Consider the following 21,790-nt stretch of genomic DNA (forward strand, 5'->3'; position numbering starts at 1 on the left):
GGAGTGCTTCGGTTCCAGGTGTGAAGTTATTGGAGCTGCCGATGCGGTGGGGTCCCGCACGGGCTGTTGCTAAAGCTCACTCAGGGCTCCTGGGCTGAGAGAAAGGCTTTTGCATAACAGCACTAAACTGGTGGGCAGAGGAGAGCTAGGAGGTGCCAAAGGATGGGGATTAGTTTTGCCAGCCATTGCCTGGGCAGCGGTATTGAGCGGCTATTGTGTTCCTGCAGCTGTGCTGATTGCTGCCGAGCAGAGGGTAACTGCGTTTGAGCTGCCACGTGAGGTGCCATGGGACCGTGCCACACAAGCATGTTCAACTTCCAGAACCCCTTAGCTGAAGGTTAAGATAACTGCTTGTAGATAGCATCACTCGTGCTTCGAGTACTGCAACTCTCTTCTCTTCCTGGAGCAGCTCCTGTCGGTGAGTTGTGTGGCACTGGAGACAGGTTCTGTCTGTCCGTGTGGTTGGGTGCAGTTTGTCCTCCTCCTACAAGCATCGCTGTAGTGTGTGCATGCTGGGACATGTGAGAAGCCTTCCTCTCCTACAGGAGTCTAGTTTTCATTGCTAGAGGGGTGGCTCTTGAAATACCAGCCAGTGCTGTGCTTTCTACCTGCCTTGTCACGGAGAGAGAGCTTCCTGTGAGACCTGTGGCTCCTGATTCAGAGCCTTAACGCAAGATTGGGCAGTGCCAGGGCCACTTCAGCTGTCAGAGTCAGACCCAGCCACCTTCTGCTTAGTGTGCATTGATTGTCACTGTGTGCATGGCAGGAGGCCTCAGCAGGAGAAGACCTCAAAGCAAAAGCAAGTGGGTCTTCCCAGTAGTGCTGCTCTGTGGTCAGGGAGAAGAGGCTGAGGGGAGACCTTATAGTATCGTAGTATCATTCAGGGTTGGAAGGGACCACAAGGATCATCTAGTTCCAACCCCCCTGCCATGGGCAGGGACACCCCACACTAGATCAGCCTGGCCAGAGCCTCATCCAGCCTGGGCTTAAACACCTCCAGGGACAGGGCCCCAACCACCTCCCTGGACAACCCATTCCAGGGCTTCACCACTCTCCTGGGGAAGAACTTCCTCCTCCCCTCCAGCCTCAATCTCCCCACCTCCAGCTTCATTCCATTCCCCCTAGTCCTATCACTCCCTGAGATCCTGAGCAGTCCCTCCCCAGCCTTCTTGGAGCCCCCTTCAGATCCTGGAAGGCCACAATTAGGTCACCTGGGAGCCTTCTCTTCTCCAGACTGAACAGCCCCAACTCCTTCAGTCTGTCCCCATAGGAGAGGTGCTCCAGCCCTCTGCTCATCCTCCTGGCCCTGCTCTGGACACGCTCCAGAGACCTTGCTCTACAACTATGTTGAAAGGCGGTTGCAGTGGGGTGGGGGTTGGTCTTTACCCCAGTATCAGGTGACAGGATGAGAGGAAATGGCCTGAAATTGTGCCAGGGGAGATTAGGACAAATTCCTTTGCTGCAAGAGTCATTTGGGATTGGAACAGACTGCCCAGGGAAGTGGTGGAGTCTCCATCCCTGGAGGTGTTCAAGGAAGGTGTAGTCATGGTACATCTGGATGTGGTTTAATTGGTGTGGAGGTGTTAGGTTGATGGTTGGACTGGGTGGTCTTAAGAGGTTTTTTTCAACTGAAACAATTCTATGGCTCTGTAGTGCTTTAGGTCTTGGTAGGCTGCTTTGAGAGAGAAGCATCTCCTTTGCTTGGGCTCTCCTAGTAGTTGAGTAAAGTTGGTAGTCTGTGTATCAGTGCTGAAGTGGCCTTTTGTAATTAAGTGTTCTGCAGAGCTCCCTTAGGCAGCTGTGCAGGCAGAGCAGTCACCTGGGCTCTGCTCTGTGTTGGAAAACAACCCCTGTGTGAAGGAGGACACTGCAGACAGATGCCTGCTCTCTTAAGTGGCCAGTAGCTTGCCATGTAGGCACCACAATTCATGTAGACTGACCTCCTGCTATGGCTGATAAATCCAAACTAAGCAACTGAGTTTCCCCCTTGGTGATGTCCAGCTGTGGGATCCCCAAGACAGGAGACATAGATCTGTGTCCAGAGAAGGCCAACGAGGCTGGGGAGAGGCCTTGAGTACCAGCTCTATGAGGAGAGGCTGAGGGAGCTGGGGTTGCTTAGCCTGGAGGAGAGGAGGCTCAGGGGAGGCCTTCTTGCTCTCTCCAACTCCCTGAAGGGAGGTTGTAGCCAGGAGAGAGTTGGTCTCTTGTCTCAAGCAACCACCACCAGAACAAGAGGCCACAGTCTGAAGCTGTGCCAGGGGAGGTTTGGGCTGGAGGTGAGGAGAAAGTTCTTCCCTGAGAGAGTTGTTAGTCATTGGGATGTGCTGCCCAGGGAGGTGGTGGAGTCCCCATCCCTGGAGGTATTCAAAAAGGGATTGGATGTGGCACTTGAAGCCATGGGTTAGTAGTCATGAGGTCTGTGGTGACAGGTTGGACTTGATGATCCTTGAGGTCTCTTCCAACCTTAGTGATTCTGTGATGAGGAGAGGTGCTCCAGCCCTCTGATACAAAGACAGGTTGAAAGAATTTGGACTGTTCAGCCTGGAGAAGAAGGCTGCAGGGAGACCTTACAACCACATTTCAATATCTGAAGGGGACCTGCTGGGGGGGCACTGTTTAGAAGAGTGTGTAGTGGTAGGATGAGGGCAATGGTTTGAAACTGGGGCAGGGCTGATGTAGGTTGGACATGAGGAGGAAGTTCTGCACAGTGAGGGTGGTGAAATACTGGAAGAGGTTATCCAGGGGGATGGTTGAGGCCCCATCCCTGGAGACATTCAAGATTAGACTGGATGTGGCCCTGGGCAGCCTGCTCTGGCTGGAGGTCTCCCTGCTGCCTGCAGGAGGGTTGCACAAGATGCCCTTTGAGGGTCCCTTCCAACTTGATGCAGTCTGTGAACCAGTACCTCAAAACTGGGGAGGCTTGGAGCTCTCTTGGTGGGTTGTGTGGCTAGCCCAACTCCTGTCTGCAGGTGTGCAGGCTGCAGTTGTGAGCACATAATGTTTCAGTGTCTGTATTGATTTCTGCCCATACTCTGAAGGTGCTCCTCAGACTTTTTTTGGTGGTTGCTCATCTCCAATTTAGAGTCAATCCTGTTGCTTGAAAGTGTTCCCAGAGTTATACTAAGTGCTGTGAGGAGCCCCTTGGCTGTCAGCTTCATTCAGGCATTTCATTTAACTTACTATTAGCTGCTACTTTAGGTTCTGTATTGCTTGTCTGATGAGTAACTGCACTCAGATTCATTTCCCAGCCCTAGCTGTAGGAGCATTTTTCAGGCAAATGATCCTGCTAACCATGACTAATAGCCAGGCACTCATTCTTCTGCATCACTGCATGCTTCAAGCTTAACAAAGTGTGTTTGAAACCAAAGGCTTAGCCTAAGCAGCAGTCTGGGGGGGACTAGCTGGTGAAGCAGACAGACCCATCTTAGCCATCTTACCGTGTGTGTCACCACTGTTTGCTGGAAGAGCACAAACAAGTCAGTGATTTTTTTAACCCAGTGATTAGCTGGGAGAGGGGAGGCAAATCGAGGCAGTAATTTCACACAATGATTCAGCTTTCTGGGTGCTTTAGGCTGCTCAGGATTCTGCTCGTGTCCGGCGCTGGCCGCGCCGCGTGTGTGAGTTGTGTGTCTGGCTCAGCCTCTTGGTTGCCTTCCCAAGCAGTCTTGTCTTCCTCCTCATCAATAGCAGGTGGGAACAGCAGGTCCTTCATGTGGTGAAAGTGCATTGCTGTTCAGACCTGCTGGGTGCGTGGGATGTTGACAAATGATGGAGGGTAGTGATAGGAGAGGGGTTTGTCTCAGCTGAGAGATCACCAAAGAAATACTGAGTGGGTGGGGGGTGACAAAGAAGGATGAGCTTTGCTCTTTTGCTTCTTCCCTCCAGTCTCTGATGAGGTCAGCAAAAAGGAGCTTTAACTGTCCCCCTAGATGTGTCTGATTCTCTCACTCAGCTTCAGGGAAAGTATTGCAGGGTGATATGAATGTGCTGGAAGGTGTCCAGAGCAGGGCCAGGAGGATGAGCAGAGGGCTGGAGCACCTCTCCTGTGAGGACAGACTGAAGGAGTTGGGGCTGTTCAGGCTGGAGAAGAGAAGGCTCCCAGGTGACCTCATTGTGGCCTTCCAGGATCTGAAGGGGGCTCCAAGAAGGCTGGGGAGGGACTGCTCAGGATCTCAGGCAGTGCTAGGACTAGGGGGAATGGAATGAAGCTGGAGGTGGGGAGATTGAGGCTGGAGGGGAGGAGGAAGTTCTTCCCCAGGAGAGTGGTGAGACCCTGGAATGGGTTGTCCAGGGAGGTGGTTGAGGCCCTGTCCCTGGAGGTGTTTAAGCCCAGGCTGGATGAGGCTCTGGGCAGGCTGATCTAGTGTGGGGTGTCCCTGCCCATGGCAGGGGGGTTGGAACTAGCTGATCTTGTGGTCCCTTCCAACCCTCACTGATACTAGGATGCTATGATAATACATCATCATGATTGATTTTCATCTTTCTCTAGACACTGATAGAACTGATGGAGGAAAACTATACCTGCCCCAGTAATAACCAACTGTGCTGTGTTGCCTCAGACAAGTGGATGGACTCCTGTCTAAAGGAGAAGGTGGCTTCAGGGCTCAAAGGATTACTGGAAGGACTAGGGCTGTTTTGTTTCCTAGTGGAACTGAAAAGCAACACAGAGTTTTGGCTGTGCCATGCTGGAGAAGGCCTCTGTATCCTGTGTCTGTGGTAGATTGCTGGTGTCTGATCCAGTCTGTTCTGAAGTATGTCCAGTTCTGTGGCCCCCAGCACAGGAAAGATTTGGAACTGTTGGAGCAAATCCTGAGGAGGCCACAAAGAGGATGAGAGGGCTGGAGAACCTCTGCTGTGAAGACAGGCTGAGAGAGTTGGGGCTGTTCAGCCTGGAGAAGGGAAGGCTGCAGGGAGACCTTAGAGCAACCTTCCAGTACCTGAAGGGAGTTACAGGAGAGTTGGGGAGGGGCTTTGGGGCACTGGGAGTGACACAACAAGGGACACTGGCTTTGAGCTGCAAAAGGGGAGATTGAGACTGGAGATCAGGAAGAAATTCTTTAGAACATGGGTGGTGAGACACACTGGCATAGGTTGCCCAGGGAGGCTGTGGATGTCCCCTCCCTGGAGGTGTTCAAGGCCAGGCTGGATGAGGCCTTGAGCGAGCTGGGCTGGTGGGAGGTGTCCCTGCCCATGGCAGGGGGTTGGAACTGGATGAGCTTGAAGGTCCCTTCCAACCCAAACCATTCTGTGAATCTGCCTAGCCTCTCTGACAAACTCTTTGGAAAAGGATTCCCTCTTCCTTTGAGCCAAAGGCAGGGGAAAGCTCTGTGCTGTTAGCACTTCACAGCCTCTCCTGTCCTAGGCTTCTCTCTCTGTCAGGAGTTAGTACAACATCTGTCGCTGTTCCAGCCTCTTTGTTGCTTGCCCAGTGTCCTCCCTTTGTCTCTCTTTCCTTGCTGAGTGCCTTCTCATCTTACAGGAGATGCAGAGCTCCCTGCATCTGCTAGCTGTGGGTGGGTGCTGCAGTCAGGCTGCCTGTCCAGGGCAGCAAAGTGTAAGCTGTGGTACCAACCAAACCCTCTGCTAGCACAGGAGAGCCCCCAGTGCTGGGCCAGTAATGTTCTTTGCAATCATTAGCTGAGTGTGGAAACCTAGATGCTGCAGGATCAGCTAAACCTGGTGTGTCAGGTGAAGATGCTGACCTGGAGACAGCACATTTGGACAACCTCTTCTTCTGTTGTTGTGGACTGCAATAGAGTCTCTCAAGGCTGCTTTGGAAATTGCCTCCTTGACTCCTTTTGAAAGCAGTGTGTTTAAACAGGACCTTAAAGCTGCCTTTTGCCTCTGCTGAGCTGTGCTGCATCTGTGTCTACTTGTAACAACATTGAGGAAAGATAAGAGAGGCAAAAAGCCTTCAGGCTGTGACTCTGTCAGTATGGAAAGAGATGCTTGGGTGAAAAAAGTTCAGTATGGATGATTAAGACATCATCTAAGAATCAGAGAATCAATAAGGTTGGCAAAGACCTCAGAGATCATCAAGGCCAGCTGTGTCTTGGGCTGCATCCAAAGCAGTGTGCCTAGCAGGATGAGGGAGGGGATTCTGCCCCCCTGCCCTGCTGAGACCCCACCTGCAGCACTGCATCCAGCTCTGGTGCCCTCAGCACAGGAAGGACCTGGAACAGGTGAAGAGGGTGCAGAGAAGGTCACCAAGATGATCAGAGGGCTGGAGCACCTCCCCTATGGGGACAGGCTGAGAGAACTGGGGCTGTTCAGCCTGGAGAAGAGAAGGCTTCAGGGAGACCTTAGACCTAGAGCCTTCCAGTACCTGAAGGGAGCTACAAGAAAACTGGGGAGGGACTTTTTACAGGGGCTTGGAGTGACAGGTCAGTGGCTTTGAGCTAGAAGAGGGGAGATTGAGACTGGAGATTGGGAGGAAATTCTTTAGAATGGGGGTGAGGAGATACTGGCACAGGTTGCCCAGAGAGGTTGTGGATGCCCTCTCCCTGGAGGTGTTCCAGGCCAGGCTGAATGGGGCCTTGAGCATGCTGTGCTGGTGGAAGTTGTCTGTGCCCATGGCAGGGGGTTGGAACTGGATGGTCTTTACGTTCCCTTCTAACCCAACCATTCTGTGACTAACTGTCCTGCAGCAGATTTGGTAAATAGTATTGCCCCAAGGTCTAAGGTGCACTGCAGCAGAGCTGTAAAAATAGCTGTAAAAATGTTTGTTTTCCCCCTTCCTCAAAAGCTGCAGATAGTCCTTTCCTTGTAGTTCAAGGGCAATGGGCAGATTAGGATTGGTTTTATCCTTGCATGTCAGTGTGTCAACTTTGTTATGTGGTGCTGCTGTGTTTCTTAAAGATAAGGTCAAGTCCTCACAGTTGTTTGAGTATCTGACTGCCCTTTAGGTCAAGGTTGGAGGGGTTCAGGTATCTGAGTTCAGGAGGTGATAGTACCAGTTACTGATGGCTCTCTGGGACCTCCCAGTGTGCATTGATTCTGTTTCTCAGGCTTGGCAGCCCAAGCAGCAGTTAATTCTGGAGGAACATTTAGCATCAGAGAATCAAGCAGGTTGGAAAAGACCTCAGAGATCATCCAGTCCTACCTCTTACCTAATACCTAACACCTCCTGACTACTAAACCATGGCTCCAAGTGCCACATCCAAGCCTTTCTTGAACACCTCCAGGCCACATTTCAGGCTAAAGCTTGAACTCTAATCACATGGAAGAGAATTAACCAGGTTGGAAAAGACCTTTGAGATCATCCAGTCCAACCTATCACCCAACACCACCTAATCAACTAAACCACGGCACCAAGTGCCTCATCCAGGCTCCTCTTAAACACCTCCAGGGATGGGGACTCCACCACCTCCCTGGGCAGTGCATTCCAATGATGAATGACTCTCTCAGTGAAGAACTTTCTCCTCACCTCCAGCCTAAACCTCCCCTGGCACAGCTTGAGACTGTGTCCTCTTGTTCTGGTGCTGCTTGCCTGAGAGAAGAGACCAACCCCCACCTGGCTACAACCTCCCTGCAGGGAGTTGGAGAGAGCAAGAAGGTCTCCCCTGAGCCTCCTCTTCTCCAGGCTAAGCAACCCCAGCTCCCTCAGCCTCTCCTCACAGGGCTGTGCTCCAGACCCCTCCCCAGCTTTCTTGCCCTTCTCTGGACACCTTCAAGTCTCTCAATGTCCTTCTTAAACTGAGGAGCCCTGAACTGGACCCAGGGCTCAAAGGCTAATGGGCATAGGTAATTCTCTTTTGTTTTCCTTGTTGCTTTGGCAGCCATAAGGATCTCCTCATGAAGGTGAAAACTTTGAGGGGAACAAGTGACTGTTTCCTGCTTGGTGCTGTTGCAAAGGTTGCTTTGTTTGTGCCATGCTCCTAAGCCACACTTGGAACCTAGAGAACTGAGAAGCAAGAGGACCTGGGCATTTGGTTATTTAACTGCTTCATAGGAGGAATTTTAATGCCTCTTAGTGGTGTGATTTGAGTGCTGGGCTGTTGAAACCAGCTTGCACATTAAATGTGTTCCAGGGAGGAAATAATCATCCTTCTTATGCCAGTAGTAGTATTAAATAAGGCAGGCAAGTGACATAACATTAAACCTGAACTTAGGGCAGCATGAAGGATTACAAAATTGCTTCTTTCACCTTTTTTTTAACAGGGATGAATACTGAAGCAGAGCAGCAGCTTCTCCATGATGCCAGAAATGGCAATGCTGAGGAAGTTAAACAGCTGTTGGACACCATGGACAAAGGAGAAATCAGCTTTGATATCAACTGTAAAGGTTAGTAGCCTTCCTCAAATATTTGTAGTCTCACTGTGGAGGCCACATGTAGTGAAACTGCTCCTGATAGTACAACCCTGCTTGCTTTGGAATGCCAATAGAGTAATAACAACATTTCAGCAGCTGCTTTTATCCTGTGGCATAAAGCCAGGCCTGCAGATGGGAGTGATCATAAAAGCAGAGTACAGAGAGCTGTGGTGTGCAGAAAACCAGAGAGTAATTTGCAGGAGGTAGAAGTGTCAGCAAGGCAAAGAATCACCACCTCAGCTCTTCAGAGCCTTCAAACTGGAAGAAACTGGATTTAGATAATAGTATCATAGTATCAGTCAGGGTTGGAAGGGACCACAAGGATCAGCCAGTCCCAACCCCCCCTGCCATGGGCAGGGACACCCCACACTAGATCAGGCTGCCCACAGCCTCATCCAGCCTGGGCTTAAACACCTCCAGGGACAGGGCCCCAACCACCTCCCTGGACAACCCATTCCAGGGCTTCACCACTCTCCTGGGGAAGAACTTCCTCCTCCCCTCCAGCCTCAATCTCCCCACCTCCAGCTTCATTCCATTCCCCCTAGTCCTAGCACTGCCTGAGATCCTGAGCAGTCCCTCCCCAGCCTTCTTGGAGTCCCCTTCAGATATTGGAAGGCCACAATTAGGTCACTTGGGAGCCTTCTCTTCTCCAGCCTGAACAGCCCCAACTCCTTCAGCCTGTCCTCACAGGAGGTTGGGCATTAGGGAGCAGCTCTTCCCCAGGAGGGTGGTGAGGCACTGGCACAGAGTGGTTGTGGAGGCTTTAGGCCTGGAGATGTTCAAAGCCAGGTTGGCTGGGGCCTGGAGCAAGCTGGTCTTGTAGAGGTGTCCCTGCCCATAGGAGGAGGGTTGCAATTAGATGATCTTTAAGGTTCCTTCCAGTCCAAACCATTGTTTGATTCTAGTTGGGGTTTTCTTGTCTGCCTGTATTCATGCTTATGCCAGCTCTGGAGTTTTAGAACACTGAAAAAAACCAAACCAGGCTTGGTATGGTTTAGGGCTGCAGAGGTTAGGTCACTTCTGTGTGCTCTGCTAGGTGTGATTTGATTTTAGTTTTGTCCAGTTTTTAACCCTTACTTTTTTCAGGCCCATGTTTCATTGTCCTGTAGTAGGGGCAGCCACTTCCCTTGCCACTGGGAGGAATGGTTGGGACAAAGTACCACAGTATTGCTAAGGTTGGAAGAGACCTCAAAGGTCATCAGGTCCAACCTGTCACCACAGACCTCATGACTAGACCATGGCACCAAGTACCACATCCAATCCCCTCTTGAACACCTCCAGGGATGGGGACTCCACCACCTCCCTGGGCAGCACATCCCAATGGCCAATCTCTCTTTCTGGGATGAACTTTCTCCTCACCTCCAGCCTAAACTTCCCCTGGCACAGCCTGAGACTGTGTCCTCTTGTTCTGGTGCTGGTTGCTTGAGAGAAGAGACCAACCCCCACCTGGCTCCAACCTCCCTTCAGGTAGTTGGAGAGAGCAACTGTGAGCCTCCTCTTCCCCAGGCTAAGCAACCCCAGCTCCCTCAGCCTCCATTAGCAGTCCATGAGGTTACTTGGCAAAAGAAAGTAGAACTGAGAGGCACCTGTGCCTAGGTCTTGGGCCAACATGAAAGGTTTGCACATGCCTGGCTGGCACAGTTCTGGCAGAGCAACTTGTTTGCTGAGCTTTGTAGACCACCATGCTGGGGCTGGCTTTCCAAGCTTGCTTGCAGGTGCAAACCACCCTAAGGGAGGTGGTCGAGGCCCCATCCCATGAGGTGTTTAAGAGTAGGCTGGATGAGGCTCTGGGCAGCCTGATCTAGTGTGGGGTGTCCCTGTCCCTGGCAGGGCAGTTGGAACTAGATGATCCTTGTGGTCCCTTCCAACCCTGAATGAATCTATGATACTATGATTTGGTAGCTTTACATTGCTCTTTATTTACATCAGTGTGCTTCCAGTCACTTCAAAAGAGTGGATGTGCATCCCACTCTCTCTGCACAGGCTGCTGTTTGTGTTCAGCATTTTAACTGTTAAGCAGCACTGAGAAGGCAGTGCTGCAGAGAGAGACAGGGCAGAGCAGCTATGCCTCATGTCAACCATGACATGAGGTTGACAGAGGGAACTCCTTGCCCTGAAGAGCAGGGAACCCTGTTATCTGAACAAGCTTGCTGTCCCTTTCCCAACTCTTGTTCTTAAATCATCAGTTCACTCATCCTTTTGTTTCCCTGCTCTGCCATATCTGTGTTTTCACAATAGTTAATGTCCTCACCTCAGAATAAAAGAAGCTGTAAACCCCAAGCCCTTGCTACTTCATCTTGAGGGAGTTAGTTCTTAATTGTTAGTTCTTAATTTCAAGGGGAACTAAACAGAGCTTGGTGGAGCTGAAGCCCTCCACTATCACAAGTGTGTCCTCTGCAGATACTCAGGACATTGTTTGTAGTGCCTAAACAACTGGAATGAAAGACTCATGCAGCAGCAGCCATAGATAAGCTGCTGAAGGCAGCTCAGAAGAGTTTTCAGAGCTTCTCAGCTGTGTTCTCGAATAGAATAGAATAAACCAGGTTGGAAGAGACCTCCAAGATCGAGTCCAACCTATCATCCAACACCACCTAATCAACTAACCCATGGCACCAAGCACCCCATCAAGTCTCCTCCTAAACACCTCCAGTGATGGTGACTCCACCACCTCCCCAGGCAGCACATCCCAATGGGCAATCACTCTCTCTGTGTAGAACTTCCTCCTGACCTCCAGCCTGAACCTCCCCTGGTGCAGCCTGAGACTGTGTCCTCTTGTTCTGGTGCTGCTTGCCTGGCAGAAGAGACCAACCTCTGCCTGTCTACAACCTCCCTTCAGGGAGGTGGAGAGAGCAATAAGATCACCCCTGAGCCTCCTCTTCTCCAGGCTAAGCAACCCCAGCTCCCTCAGCCTCTCCTCACAGGGCTGTGTTCCAAGCCTCTCCCCAACTTCGTTGCCCTTCTCTGGACACCTTCCAGCAAGTCAACCTCCTTCCTAAACTGAGGAGCCCAGAACTGGACACAGGACTCGAGGTGTGGCCTAACCAGTGCAGTGTACAGGGGCAGAATGACCTCCCTGCTCCTGCTGGCCACACTCTTCCTGATGCAGGCCAGGATGCCCTTGGCCCTCCTGGCTGCCTGGGCACACTGCAGGCTCATGTTCAGCCTACCATCAACCAGCACCCCCAGGTCCCTCTCTGCCTGGCCACTCCCCAGCCACTCTGACCCCAGCCTGTAGCACTGCATAGGCTACATCAGAAGTCAAGGGAGCAGAGTGAAATGGCATCATCCTCTGCCCTGTATTCTGGCAAGCAAACTGGTCAGCATTCCTGCTCAGAGTCAAGTGTTGGTGTTGTGAAGGTCTGCAGTCTCAAAGAGACTCAGCTCATGAAGGGAAAGGTGGTGCCTAGCTGCTACTCTTCCAGTTTAACAGTGCATGGCCAGCCAGCTAGCACAGGCTTGCTAATGGGAGGTCTAGGAGGCTTGAGGGAGCTTGCTGGGGATAGCTTAGGTTAAACAAACTACTTGTGAATATGGAACAAGGACCCAGTGAAATCTCTGCTTTCAGGGTTCTGATTCTTCTAAGTGTTAGAGGAACCAGAAGTGTAACTGAAGTGTTCTCTGGAGGAACTGTTCTGGTTGTGTGAAGCTCCAGAGTTCAGTCTCTCTTCTTCCCCTCTTTAGAGACTGAGTGTTTCACTCTGCTCCCATAGAGTACTCCACTGCAAATAGTCTGAGACAAGTTCAGGCCAGGAAGCCTCTGCAGTGTCACTCCCTCTACCATTCTGCCTCCCCCCTGGCAACACCACTCTGTCTTGTACAGCTCCTGATCTGTTAGGTGCTGCCAGATGGTGACTGCATAACCACATGGTCATGAACTAAAGTACTGTCTTCTTGCTGTCCTCAATCTTCCTTCTCTTCCTTACAGCCTCTTGGCCTTCTGTCATTGCCTTCTGGGTAAGCAGATCCCTAGAAAGTCAGGTATGGGCAATGTCTTCAGTGCTGCAGCAGCTCCTTCAGGATTTGCATCTGATGTGGCAGTGACACTTGGCTTGGAATGCTTTAGGAGCAGGTGGGAGACAGTGCTGGAGGCAGTGTACACTTGCCCAGAGTGTGCCTTGGGAGACATGAGTCTGACACATTCATGTGCCTGGGTGTCAAAGCCTACCTTGAACATCTTGTGAAGTCTGTCCTGTCTTTCCAAGGCTGAGCTTGTGTCTGAGGCTGTGCTCTAGATTCACCAGCAGGAGGTCTGGCAACAGCCATCCCAGACATCCTGATTTCCCCCAGAGTGAAGGAAGAGGAATGAAATCCAGGTTTCTTGTACTTGTTGTCTTGTAACTGAATCCCAGCCAGCCAACACTGGCAGATGAGCAAGGCTGGATGAGGAGCCAGCCAAATGCTGTGAAATCCCTTTTGTAGCTGTCTCACTTCACTAAAGCTGGTTTGCATCCAGAAGGAGCATGGCCACCTATGTTGGCTCATGCTGATAGAAGGAAATGGAATATCCAGGGCTTTGTGAGGTAAGAAAACTGCATGGCAAGGTCAGTGATGTGCTGTGGCAAAAGAAACATTGGAGGGACTGCAGAGTAGCCTGGCAGTGCATAGCCAGCAATGCCTGCCTGCCTTGTGAACCTCCTCTCTCTAAACAAATAACACCTGAGACCTGCAGTTAACTGGCAGCAGAGCAGAGAACTGCCTGACAGGGGTAGGGAAACTTTTTGCCCCCCTGCTGTGTTTATTTTGCTTTCCTCTGCTTGCATTCTCCCCAGTGTGATGAACTGGGCTTTAGTCTGGAGAATAAAGGAGGCTGAGAGGAGATCTTGCTCTCTACAACTCTGAAGAAGGCTGCAGCCAGGTGGGGGTTGGTCTCTTCTCCCTAGTAACAAATGATGGGATGAGAGGAAATGGCCTCAGATTGCAGCAGGGCAGGTCTGGGTTGGATGCAGAAGAAACTTATTCCCTGAAGGGGTTCTCAAACTCTGGCACAGGCTGCCCAGAGAGGTGGTTGGCTCCCCATCTCTGCAGGTGTTTAAAAGGTACAGAGTTGTGCTGCTGAGGGCCATGGTTGAGCCCCAGCCTTGGTAGAGTTAGAGAATGGTTGGAGTGGGTGAGCTTAAAGGGCTTTGGCAACCACAAAGAATTTTGTGCTTCTGTAATTGCCTGCTTTAAAATAAGAAGTGCAAGCTCTTGTGGTCACTTGACAAGTAACAAAAGCCTCAAGAGCTTGAGAACTAACTGGTCAGGTAACATCAGCACTGCTTAGGCCACACCTTGAGTGCTGTTCTGGGCTCTTCAGTTTAAGAAAGAGGTTGAGCTGCTGGAAGGTGTCCAGAGAAGGGCAAGAAAGCTGGGGAGGGGTCTGGAGCACAGCCCTGTGAGGAGAGGCTGAGGGAGCTGGGGTTGCTTAGCCTGGAGAAGAGGAGGCTCAGAGGAGACCTTCTTGCTCTCTACAACTTCCTGAAGGGAGGTTGTAGCCAGGTGGGGGTTGGTCTCTTCTCCCAGGCAAGCAGCAGCAGAAGAAGAGGACACAGTCTCAAGCTGTGCCAGGGGAGGTTTAGGCCAGAGGTTAGGAAGAAATTCTTCCCAACAAGAGAGATTGGCCATTGGGATGTGCTGCCCAGGGAGGTGGTGGAGTCACCATCCCTGGAGGTGGTTAAGAGGAGCTTGGGTGAGGCACTTGGTGCCATGGTTTAGTGATCAGATGGTGTTGGGTGATAGGTTGGACTTGCTCTCGAAGGTCTTTTCCAACCTGACTAATTCCGTTCATCAGAAAAGCAAACACTCAGTGGGTGCAGAACCAAGGCTATGGCACTGCTCAATAGCAAATGCAAATCCAGACAGGTTCCTCATTATTTTATCCCTCTCCCCCTTTTTTTCCCCTATCCTTGCCAGCAGCACTGCCTTGTCAGTGCTGCAACTAATGCCTGTTTGGGGCTAATTGTATGAATCCAGTGCAGCTCAGACCTCTTTTGTGTTCTTTAAGAGAACCTTCTTCTTACTTGACTGAGAGATGAATGATGTCCATTTACTGTGTTACTCAGCAGGCACAGCCCCACAGACAGTGATCTTCACAGGGTTTATCTCCTGTGGGCCTTCAACCCATCAATCATGTAGGACAGCACCTCTGAGGGCCAGCCTGGGATGAGGGGAAGATATTAAATCTGGGGTTGGAACAACAGGAGGGGTTGGGAAAAGAGAAAATCAAGTAAGAAATAACCCATAAAGGGCAAAAATGTTAATTAGAAATGGCTGCAAGAAAGGGGAAAATGTTTCAGCTGTGAGCCACACTCTGATGTTAAGTGGTAGGAGAGCAGGAAGGATGCTCCTTCTGTGATCAGGTGACTGCCTGGTGGATGTGGGGCAGGCTGTGGATGTGGTCTGCCTGGACTGCAGCAAGGCCTTTGACACCATCCCCCACAGCAAACTGCTGGCCAAGCTGTCAGCCCCTGGCTGGGACAGCAGCTCTCTGAGCTGGGTTAGGAACTGGCTGGAGGCTGAGCCCAGAGAGTGGTGGTGAATGGTGCCACAGCCAGCTGGCAGCCAGGCACCAGTGGTGTGCCCCAGGGAGCAGTGCTGGGCCCTGTGCTCTTTAACATCTTCATTGATGATCTGGATGAGGGCATTGAGTCCATCATCAGTAAATTTGCAGATGACAGCAAGCTGGGGGCAGGAGTTGATCTGCTGGAGGGTAGAGAGGCTCTGCAGAGGGACCTGGCCAGGCTGGGCAGATGGGCAGAGTCCAAGGGCAGGAGATTGAACACATCCAAGTGCCAGGTTCTACACATTGGCCACAGCAACCCCAGGCAGAGCTACAGGCTGGGGTCAGAGTGGCTGAGAGCAGCCAGGCAGAGAGGGACCTGGGGGTGCTGGTGGATGGTAGGCTGAACATGAGCCAGCAGTGTGCCCAGGCAGCCAAGAAGGCCAATGGCATCCTGGCCTGCATCAGGAAGAGTGTGGCCAGCAGGAGCAGAGAGGTCATTCTGCCCCTGTACACTGCACTGGTTAGGCCACACCTTGAGTCTTGAGTCCAGTTCTGGGCCCCTCAGGTTAGGAAGGAGGCTGAGCTGCTGGAAGGTGTCCAGAGAAGGGCAACAAAGTTGGTGAGGGGTTTGGAGCACAGCTCTGTGAGGAGAGGCTGAGTGAGCTGGGGTTGCTTAGCCTGGAGAAGAGGAGGCTCAGGGGAGACCTTCTTGCTCTCTGCAACTCCCTGAAGGGAGGTTGTAGCCAGGTGGGGGTTGGTCTCTTCTCCCAGGCACCCAGCAGCAGAACAAGAGGACACAGTCTCAAGCTGTGCCAGGGGAGGTTTAGGTTGGATATTAGGAAGAAGTTCTTCCTAGAGAGAGTGATTGGCCATTGGGATGTGCTGCCCGGGGAGGTGGTGGAGTCACCATCATTGGAGGTGTTCAGGAGGAGACTTGCTGGGGTGCTTGGTGCCATGGGTTAGTTGTTTAGGTGGTGTTGGATTGGTTGATGGATTGGGCATTGTCTTGAAGGTCTCTTCCAATCTGGTCTATTCTATTCTATGATGAACCTGCACGACCAGTAGTTCTATTTTCCCCCTGGTTCTAGTGGCTTGTCTCCTCAGGGCAAACTTCTGTTGTGTGTGTTGCTCAGGGCTTGAGGATACATGAAAGGGAAGATATTAATGGTAGCAGTAATTTCAGAACGGTTTTAAATGCCTCATACTCATCTGGCTTTCAGATCCCAAATGGGAGCTAAGAGCTCTCCTGGCACTGGGAATGCTGTGGGTCTGTTGCTAATGAAAACAAGGCAGGGATCAGCTTTGCTTAATGCAATTGTGTGTTACAATTGGGAGGCAGCAGCAGTTGTTTCCTTGCTAATCTCTAATGCTTTAGTGTCTTGCTTTTAAGGAAGTGATTGTAGGCTATTTATTGACTTGTGTACAGACAGCCTTCCAGGGCATGCTTCAAATGCTCTTTAAAGCATCAATCATGCTTTTCTTTGTGTGGCCACTTCTGGGCCTGCTTCCTGCCTGTGCTTAATCTCCCCTGCAGAGGCTCAGAGCTGTAGGTGGTGTGAGAGTTGCACAGCACACAGGGATTTCAAAGCACAATACTTAGGCTATCAGTCAAAAATTAGTAGAGGCACAAGACAACAAACCCACAAACACCAGGGGGCCAAGGAGGCCAAGGGCATCCTGGCCTGCAGCAGGAAGAGTGTGGCCAGCAGGAGCAGGGAAGTCCTTGTGCCCTGTGCTCAGCACTGCTGAGGCCACACCTTGAGTCCTGTGTCCAGCTCTGGGCTCCTCAGGTTAGGAAAGATTTTGAGCTGCTGGAAGGTGTCCAGAGAAGGGCAACAAAGCTGGGGAGGGGTCTGGAGCACAGCCCTGTGAGGAGAGGCTGAGGGAGCTGGGGTTGCTTAGCCTGGAGAAGAGGAGGCTCAGGGGAGACCTTCTTGCTCTCTACACCTCCCTGAAGGGAGGTTGTAGCCAGGAAGGGGTTGGTCTCTTCTCCCAGGCAAGCAGCACCAGAACAAGAGGACACAGTCTCAGGCTGTGCCAGGGGAGGTTTAGGCTGGAGGTGAGGAGAAAGTTCTTCCCAGCAAGAGAGATTGGCCATTGGGATGGTGGGGTCAGTGTCCCTGGAGGTGCTTAAGGAGAGCCTGCATGAGGCACTTGGTGCCATGGTCTGGTTGGGTGATAGGTTGTACTTGATGATCTTGGAGGTCTCTTCCATCCTGCTTGATTCTGTGATCCCACCTGTTTTGTTTGGAGTCCTCTGGAATCCTCTTCCTCCCATTTGTGTGTAGGAAATGAAGCAGGTAAAGCAAAGAGGGTTTTGATAAACCAGAGAATTGTATCACAGTATAACTAAGGTTGGAAGAGACCTCGAGGATCATCGAGTCCAACCTATCAACACAGACCTCAGGACTAAACCATGGCACCAAGTGCCACATCCAATCCCCTCTTGAACACCTCCAGGGATGGGGACTCCACCACCTCCCTGGGCAGCACATCCCAGTGGCTAACGACTCGCTTGGTGAAGAACTTTCTCCTCACCTCAAGTCTAAACCTCCCCTGGCACAGCTTGAGACTGTGTCCTCTTGTTCTGCTGCTGCTTGCCTGGGAGAAGAGACCAACTCCTTCCCAGCTACAACCACCTTTCAGGTAGTTGTAGAGGGTAATGAGGTCACCCCTGAGCCTCCTCTTCTCCAGGCTAAGCAACCGCAGCTCCCTCAGCCTTTCCTCACAGGGCTGTGTTCAAGGCCTCTCCCCAGCTTTGTTGCCCTTCTCTGGACACCTTCAAGTCTCTCAATGTCCTTCCTAAACCGAGGGGCCCAGAACAGGACACAGGATTCAAGGTGTGGCCTAACCAATGCAGAGTCCAGGGGCACAAGGACTTCCCTCCTCCTGCTGGCCACACTCTTCCTGATGCAGGCCAGGATGCTCTTGGCCTTCTTGGCCCCCTGGGCACACTGCTGGCTCACACTGTGCTGGCATCTGCTGCTTTCATAGTGAAGGAACTGAAGGGTTTTGCTGCTGTGGAAGAATAAGGTGTTGCATAACCCCCACAGTGTTATGGTTTGGTTTGGTTTTCTGCATCAGGCCTCAGGATATTTCTTTTTCTCCTTTCAAAAGGGTTTTGTAGTTTTCAATCTACCATCCTCACACTGCATCCTGGCTGAATCATTCAGGTGCTCTAAAGAGCATTGATGCTTCCAGCCTTCTTGCTGCCCTGTTGCTGTGAAGGTGATCATCCCTGCCAGCCTCCAAGCACATGACAAGAGCTTTTTTTTGTGTGTTCTCTGACCAAATCTTAACTTACCTCTTTTGTGTTTTAGGCAGAAGTAAATCTAATATGGGTTGGACACCTCTTCACCTTGCTTGCTACTTTGGCCATGCTGTTGTGGTGGAGGATTTGCTGAAGGTATATTGCTACTTGCCTCTGTATGTGAAGCACAAAATGCTGGTATGCTGAAAGCAGTGTTTGTTCTGGGGAAGACCTGGGGAGACCTTAGATCAGCCTTTCAGTGTTTGGAGGGGGCTACAGGAGAGCTGGAGAGGGACTTTTGACAAAGGCATGCAGTGACAGGACGAGGGGTAATGGCTTCAGACTGGATGAGCTGGATCTAGATTAACCCTCAGGAAGCAATTCTTGACCATGAGGGTGGTGGGGCACTGGAACAGCCAAGGGAAGCAGTGGAGGCTCCAAGCCTGGAGCTGTTGAAAGCCAGGTTGGCTGGGACCTTGAGCAGCCTGTTCTAGGAAGAGATGTCCCTACCCATGGCAGGGGGGTTGCAACTGGGTGATCTTAAAGGTCCACTGCAACCCAAACCATTCTGTCATCTGTTCCAGGCTTTGTGTTAGGAGGAGGAGAGCTTTGTAGGAAGGCAGAGCCACTCCTACAGTTGACCTGTCTGTAACATGGAGATAAGTGCTACTTAAAACTAAGGAACCCAGTCACCAGTGGCATCCCTCAGGGATCAGTGCTGGGCCCTGTCCTCTTTAACATCTTCATTGATGATCTGGATGAGGGGGTCGAGTCAGTCATCAGCAAGTTTGCAGATGACACCAAGTTAGGAGCAGATGTTGGTCAGTTAGAGGGCAGAAGGGCTCTGCAGAGGGACCTCAACCCACTGGACAGATGGGCAGAGGCCAACAGGATGGCATTCAACAAGTCCAAGTGCCAGGGGCTGCACTTTGGCTATGGCAATCCCATGCAGAGCTACAGGCTGGGGTTGGAGTGGCTGAGAGCTGCCAAACAGAGAGGGACCCTGGGGGTGCTGATTGACAGCTGCCTGAATATGAGCCAGCAGTGTGCCCAGGGGTCCAAGAAGGCCAATGGCATCCTGGCCTGCATAAGGAAGAGTGTGGCCAGCAGGAGCAGGGAAGTCATTGTGCCCCTGGACTCTACTTTGGTTATGCTGCACCTTGAGTCCTGTGTCCAGTTCTGGGCCCCTCAGTTTAAGAAGGACATTGAGAGACTTGAAGGTGTCTAGAGAAGGGCAACAAGGCTGGGGAAAGGCCTTGAGCACAGCCCTGTGAGGAGAGGCTGAGGGAGCTGGGGTTGTTTAGCCTGGGGAAGGGAAGGCTCAGGGGAGACCTCATTGCTCTCTACAACTACCTGAGGGGTGGTTGTAGCCAGGTGGGGGTTGGTCTCTTCTCCCAGGCAAGCAGCAGCAGAACAAGAGGACAGAGTCTCAAGCTGTGCCAGGGGAGGTTTAGACTTGAGGTGAGGAGAAAGTTCTTCACCGAGCGAGTTGTTCGTCATTGGGATGTGCTGCCCAGGGAGGTGGTGGAGTCCCCATCCCTGGAGGTGTTCAAGAGGGGATTGGATGTGGCACTTGGTGCCATGGTCTAGTCATGAGGTCTGTGTTGATAGGTTAGGCTCGATGATCCTCGAGGTCTCTTCCACCTTAGTTATACTGTGATACTGTGAATGAAGTAGCTGCAGGGACTAGAAAGAAATTGTTTGCAGTGAGGCTGGTGAGACACTGGCACAGGCTGCCCAGGGAGGCTGTGGATGTCCTCTAGCTGGAGGTGTTTGAGGCCTGCTTGTAGTGGAGGGTGTTCTTGGCCAATGCCAGGGGAGTGAGAACTAGATAATCTTTGAGGTCCCTTCAACCCAAAGCATCCTGTGGATCTTGTGGAAGGACATTCAGCTCTCTTGTGGCCTTGTCCTGCAGGCTGGTGCCGATGTGAACGTGCTGAACGACATGGGGGACACTCCGCTCCACCGCGCCGCCTTCACGGGACGCAAGGTGAGGTACCTCACTTGGACCGTTACTGAGGAGGCAGCAGCAGTAAGGTGACTGCAAGAGGATGTTTGTACAGTCTCTAAGCATGACTTACCTGTCCTGGACCAGTGTGTTCAGCAGGATTGGGCACACTGCCTAGCTGGTGGAACCCTGTCCAAAGCAAAACGTGGTACAAAGATCTTCTCTTGACGATGAGAGAGGTCTGGTCCATGGTTTTCCTTGGTGTGCTTTGTGATACCACTCAGCTTTCTGGTGGTGAAGACTTAGCTGGCAGGCAGAGAAAGAAGTAGTAATGGGCTCCCAGTGCAGCCCTGTGCATTGGTTGTGGGACTAGTGGTGCTTCTGTTCTGCCTCTGCTGTGTGCCAGAGAGAATGCAGCAGCACTGCACTGGGTGTAGCTGCAGGTGCCAGCCACCGTGGGGAAACCAGAGTAAGGATCTGTTGCCTGCTACTGAAGTGCAACAGATTCATTTGTGTGTGGGCCTGGTGTGTGACACAACAGAAGGAGGAGTTGTTGTTCCTCCTAACTCCATGTCTACCTAGAGAGTAACCCCATTGTTTCATTACAGTGGCTCTTGGAGGGGGGACACCTATGAATTAAGACCTGTTGGTCTGTCTGAGGTCTGGAAGTGCTGTTTCTTCACAGGAAACTGCAGCTAAAGAGTTTATAGGCCTGACATGTGACAGTATTTTTGTTGTTCCCCCCATACCACTGTCATTCCCAAAGCAGTCCTACCTCTGTGGATAATCTCTTGGCCCCTCTGAGGGCATAACTGCTTCATGTCATACCCAAAGAGCCAATCATGCCATGTTCATCTCTCAACCCCAGCAATGCCACCAGCTGCACCAGCATGTCAACTGAAGCAGAAACTAGTTTCCTGCCAGTTCCCTCAGCCTGACTGATGGGAGAGGTGGTTGCAGTTATTCCCCCTCCTCAATCTCTCTAGAACATCCCTTCCTGTTGTGGTGAGAAGCTGTTGAGCAGCTCATCTTGCAGGGTGTCAGGAGCTGGAGAGCCTGATTGTGGCCTTGCCATAGCACAGAGAGATAAGCAGCGTTTCCCAATTGTTTTCCAGGAGGTGGTGATGTTACTCTTGCAGCACAATGCTGATACCTCTATTGTCAATGGCAGTGGAGAGACTGCAAAAGAAGTTACTCATGATAAAGACATAAGGAATATGTTGGAAGGTAACTTGACCAGGTCATGACCTAGGTCTGCTTTTGTTTTCTTAGCACTTCATAGAATTCACAGCCCCAACACAAGAGCAACATGGTCCTGTGAGAGTGGGTCCTGCCCCAAAGATCATCAGAGGGCTGAAGCACCTCCCCTGTGGGGATAGACTGAAGGAGTTGAGGTTCATCCTGGAGAAGGGAAGGCTCCAGGGAGACCTTAGAGCAGCCTTCCAGTACCTGAAGGGTTTCCAGGAGAGCTGGGGAGGGACTTGTGACAAGGGCTGGGAGTGGCAGGTTGAAGGTTGATGGCTTCAGACTAGAGGCAGCTGGACTGAGCTTGGCCATGAGGAAGCAATTCTTCCCCAGGAGGGTGGTGAGGCACTGGAGCAGGTTGCCCAGAGAAGTTGTGGAGACTGCAGGTCTGGAGGTGTTGAAAGCCAGGTTGGCTGGGGCCTTGAGTCTGGTAAGGAGGTGTCTCTGCCCATGGCAGGGGGTTGGCACTGGATGATTTTGAAGGTCCCCTTCCAATTCAGACCATTCTGCGTTTCTCATTTTGCTCTGACCCAGACTTCTCAGAATAAACATTCCC

The 21,790-nt window shown here is 51.7% G+C and overlaps 1 protein-coding gene across 1 annotated transcript in view; it reads left to right on the top strand.

The window, feature by feature from the left end:
- The first annotated feature begins 233 nt into the window (after positions 1-233).
- OSBPL1A (oxysterol binding protein like 1A) overlaps positions 234-21,790 on the top strand; it is a 138,097-nt gene continuing 116,540 nt past the window's right edge. Inside the window, exons 1-5 of the mRNA XM_068165472.1 lie at positions 234-418; positions 8,161-8,283; positions 18,112-18,197; positions 19,957-20,031; positions 21,105-21,216. Of these exons, the coding sequence (XP_068021573.1) occupies positions 8,163-8,283; positions 18,112-18,197; positions 19,957-20,031; positions 21,105-21,216 (394 nt within the window). The 5' untranslated portion in view covers positions 234-418; positions 8,161-8,162. The remainder of the gene's footprint in view (positions 419-8,160; positions 8,284-18,111; positions 18,198-19,956; positions 20,032-21,104; positions 21,217-21,790) is intronic.

This window comes from Melanerpes formicivorus, unplaced genomic scaffold (assembly GCF_026170545.1).
Source record: "Melanerpes formicivorus ecotype bairdi unplaced genomic scaffold, bMelFor1.0.p_v2 SCAF_89, whole genome shotgun sequence".
Taxonomy (NCBI): Eukaryota; Metazoa; Chordata; class Aves; order Piciformes; family Picidae; genus Melanerpes; species Melanerpes formicivorus.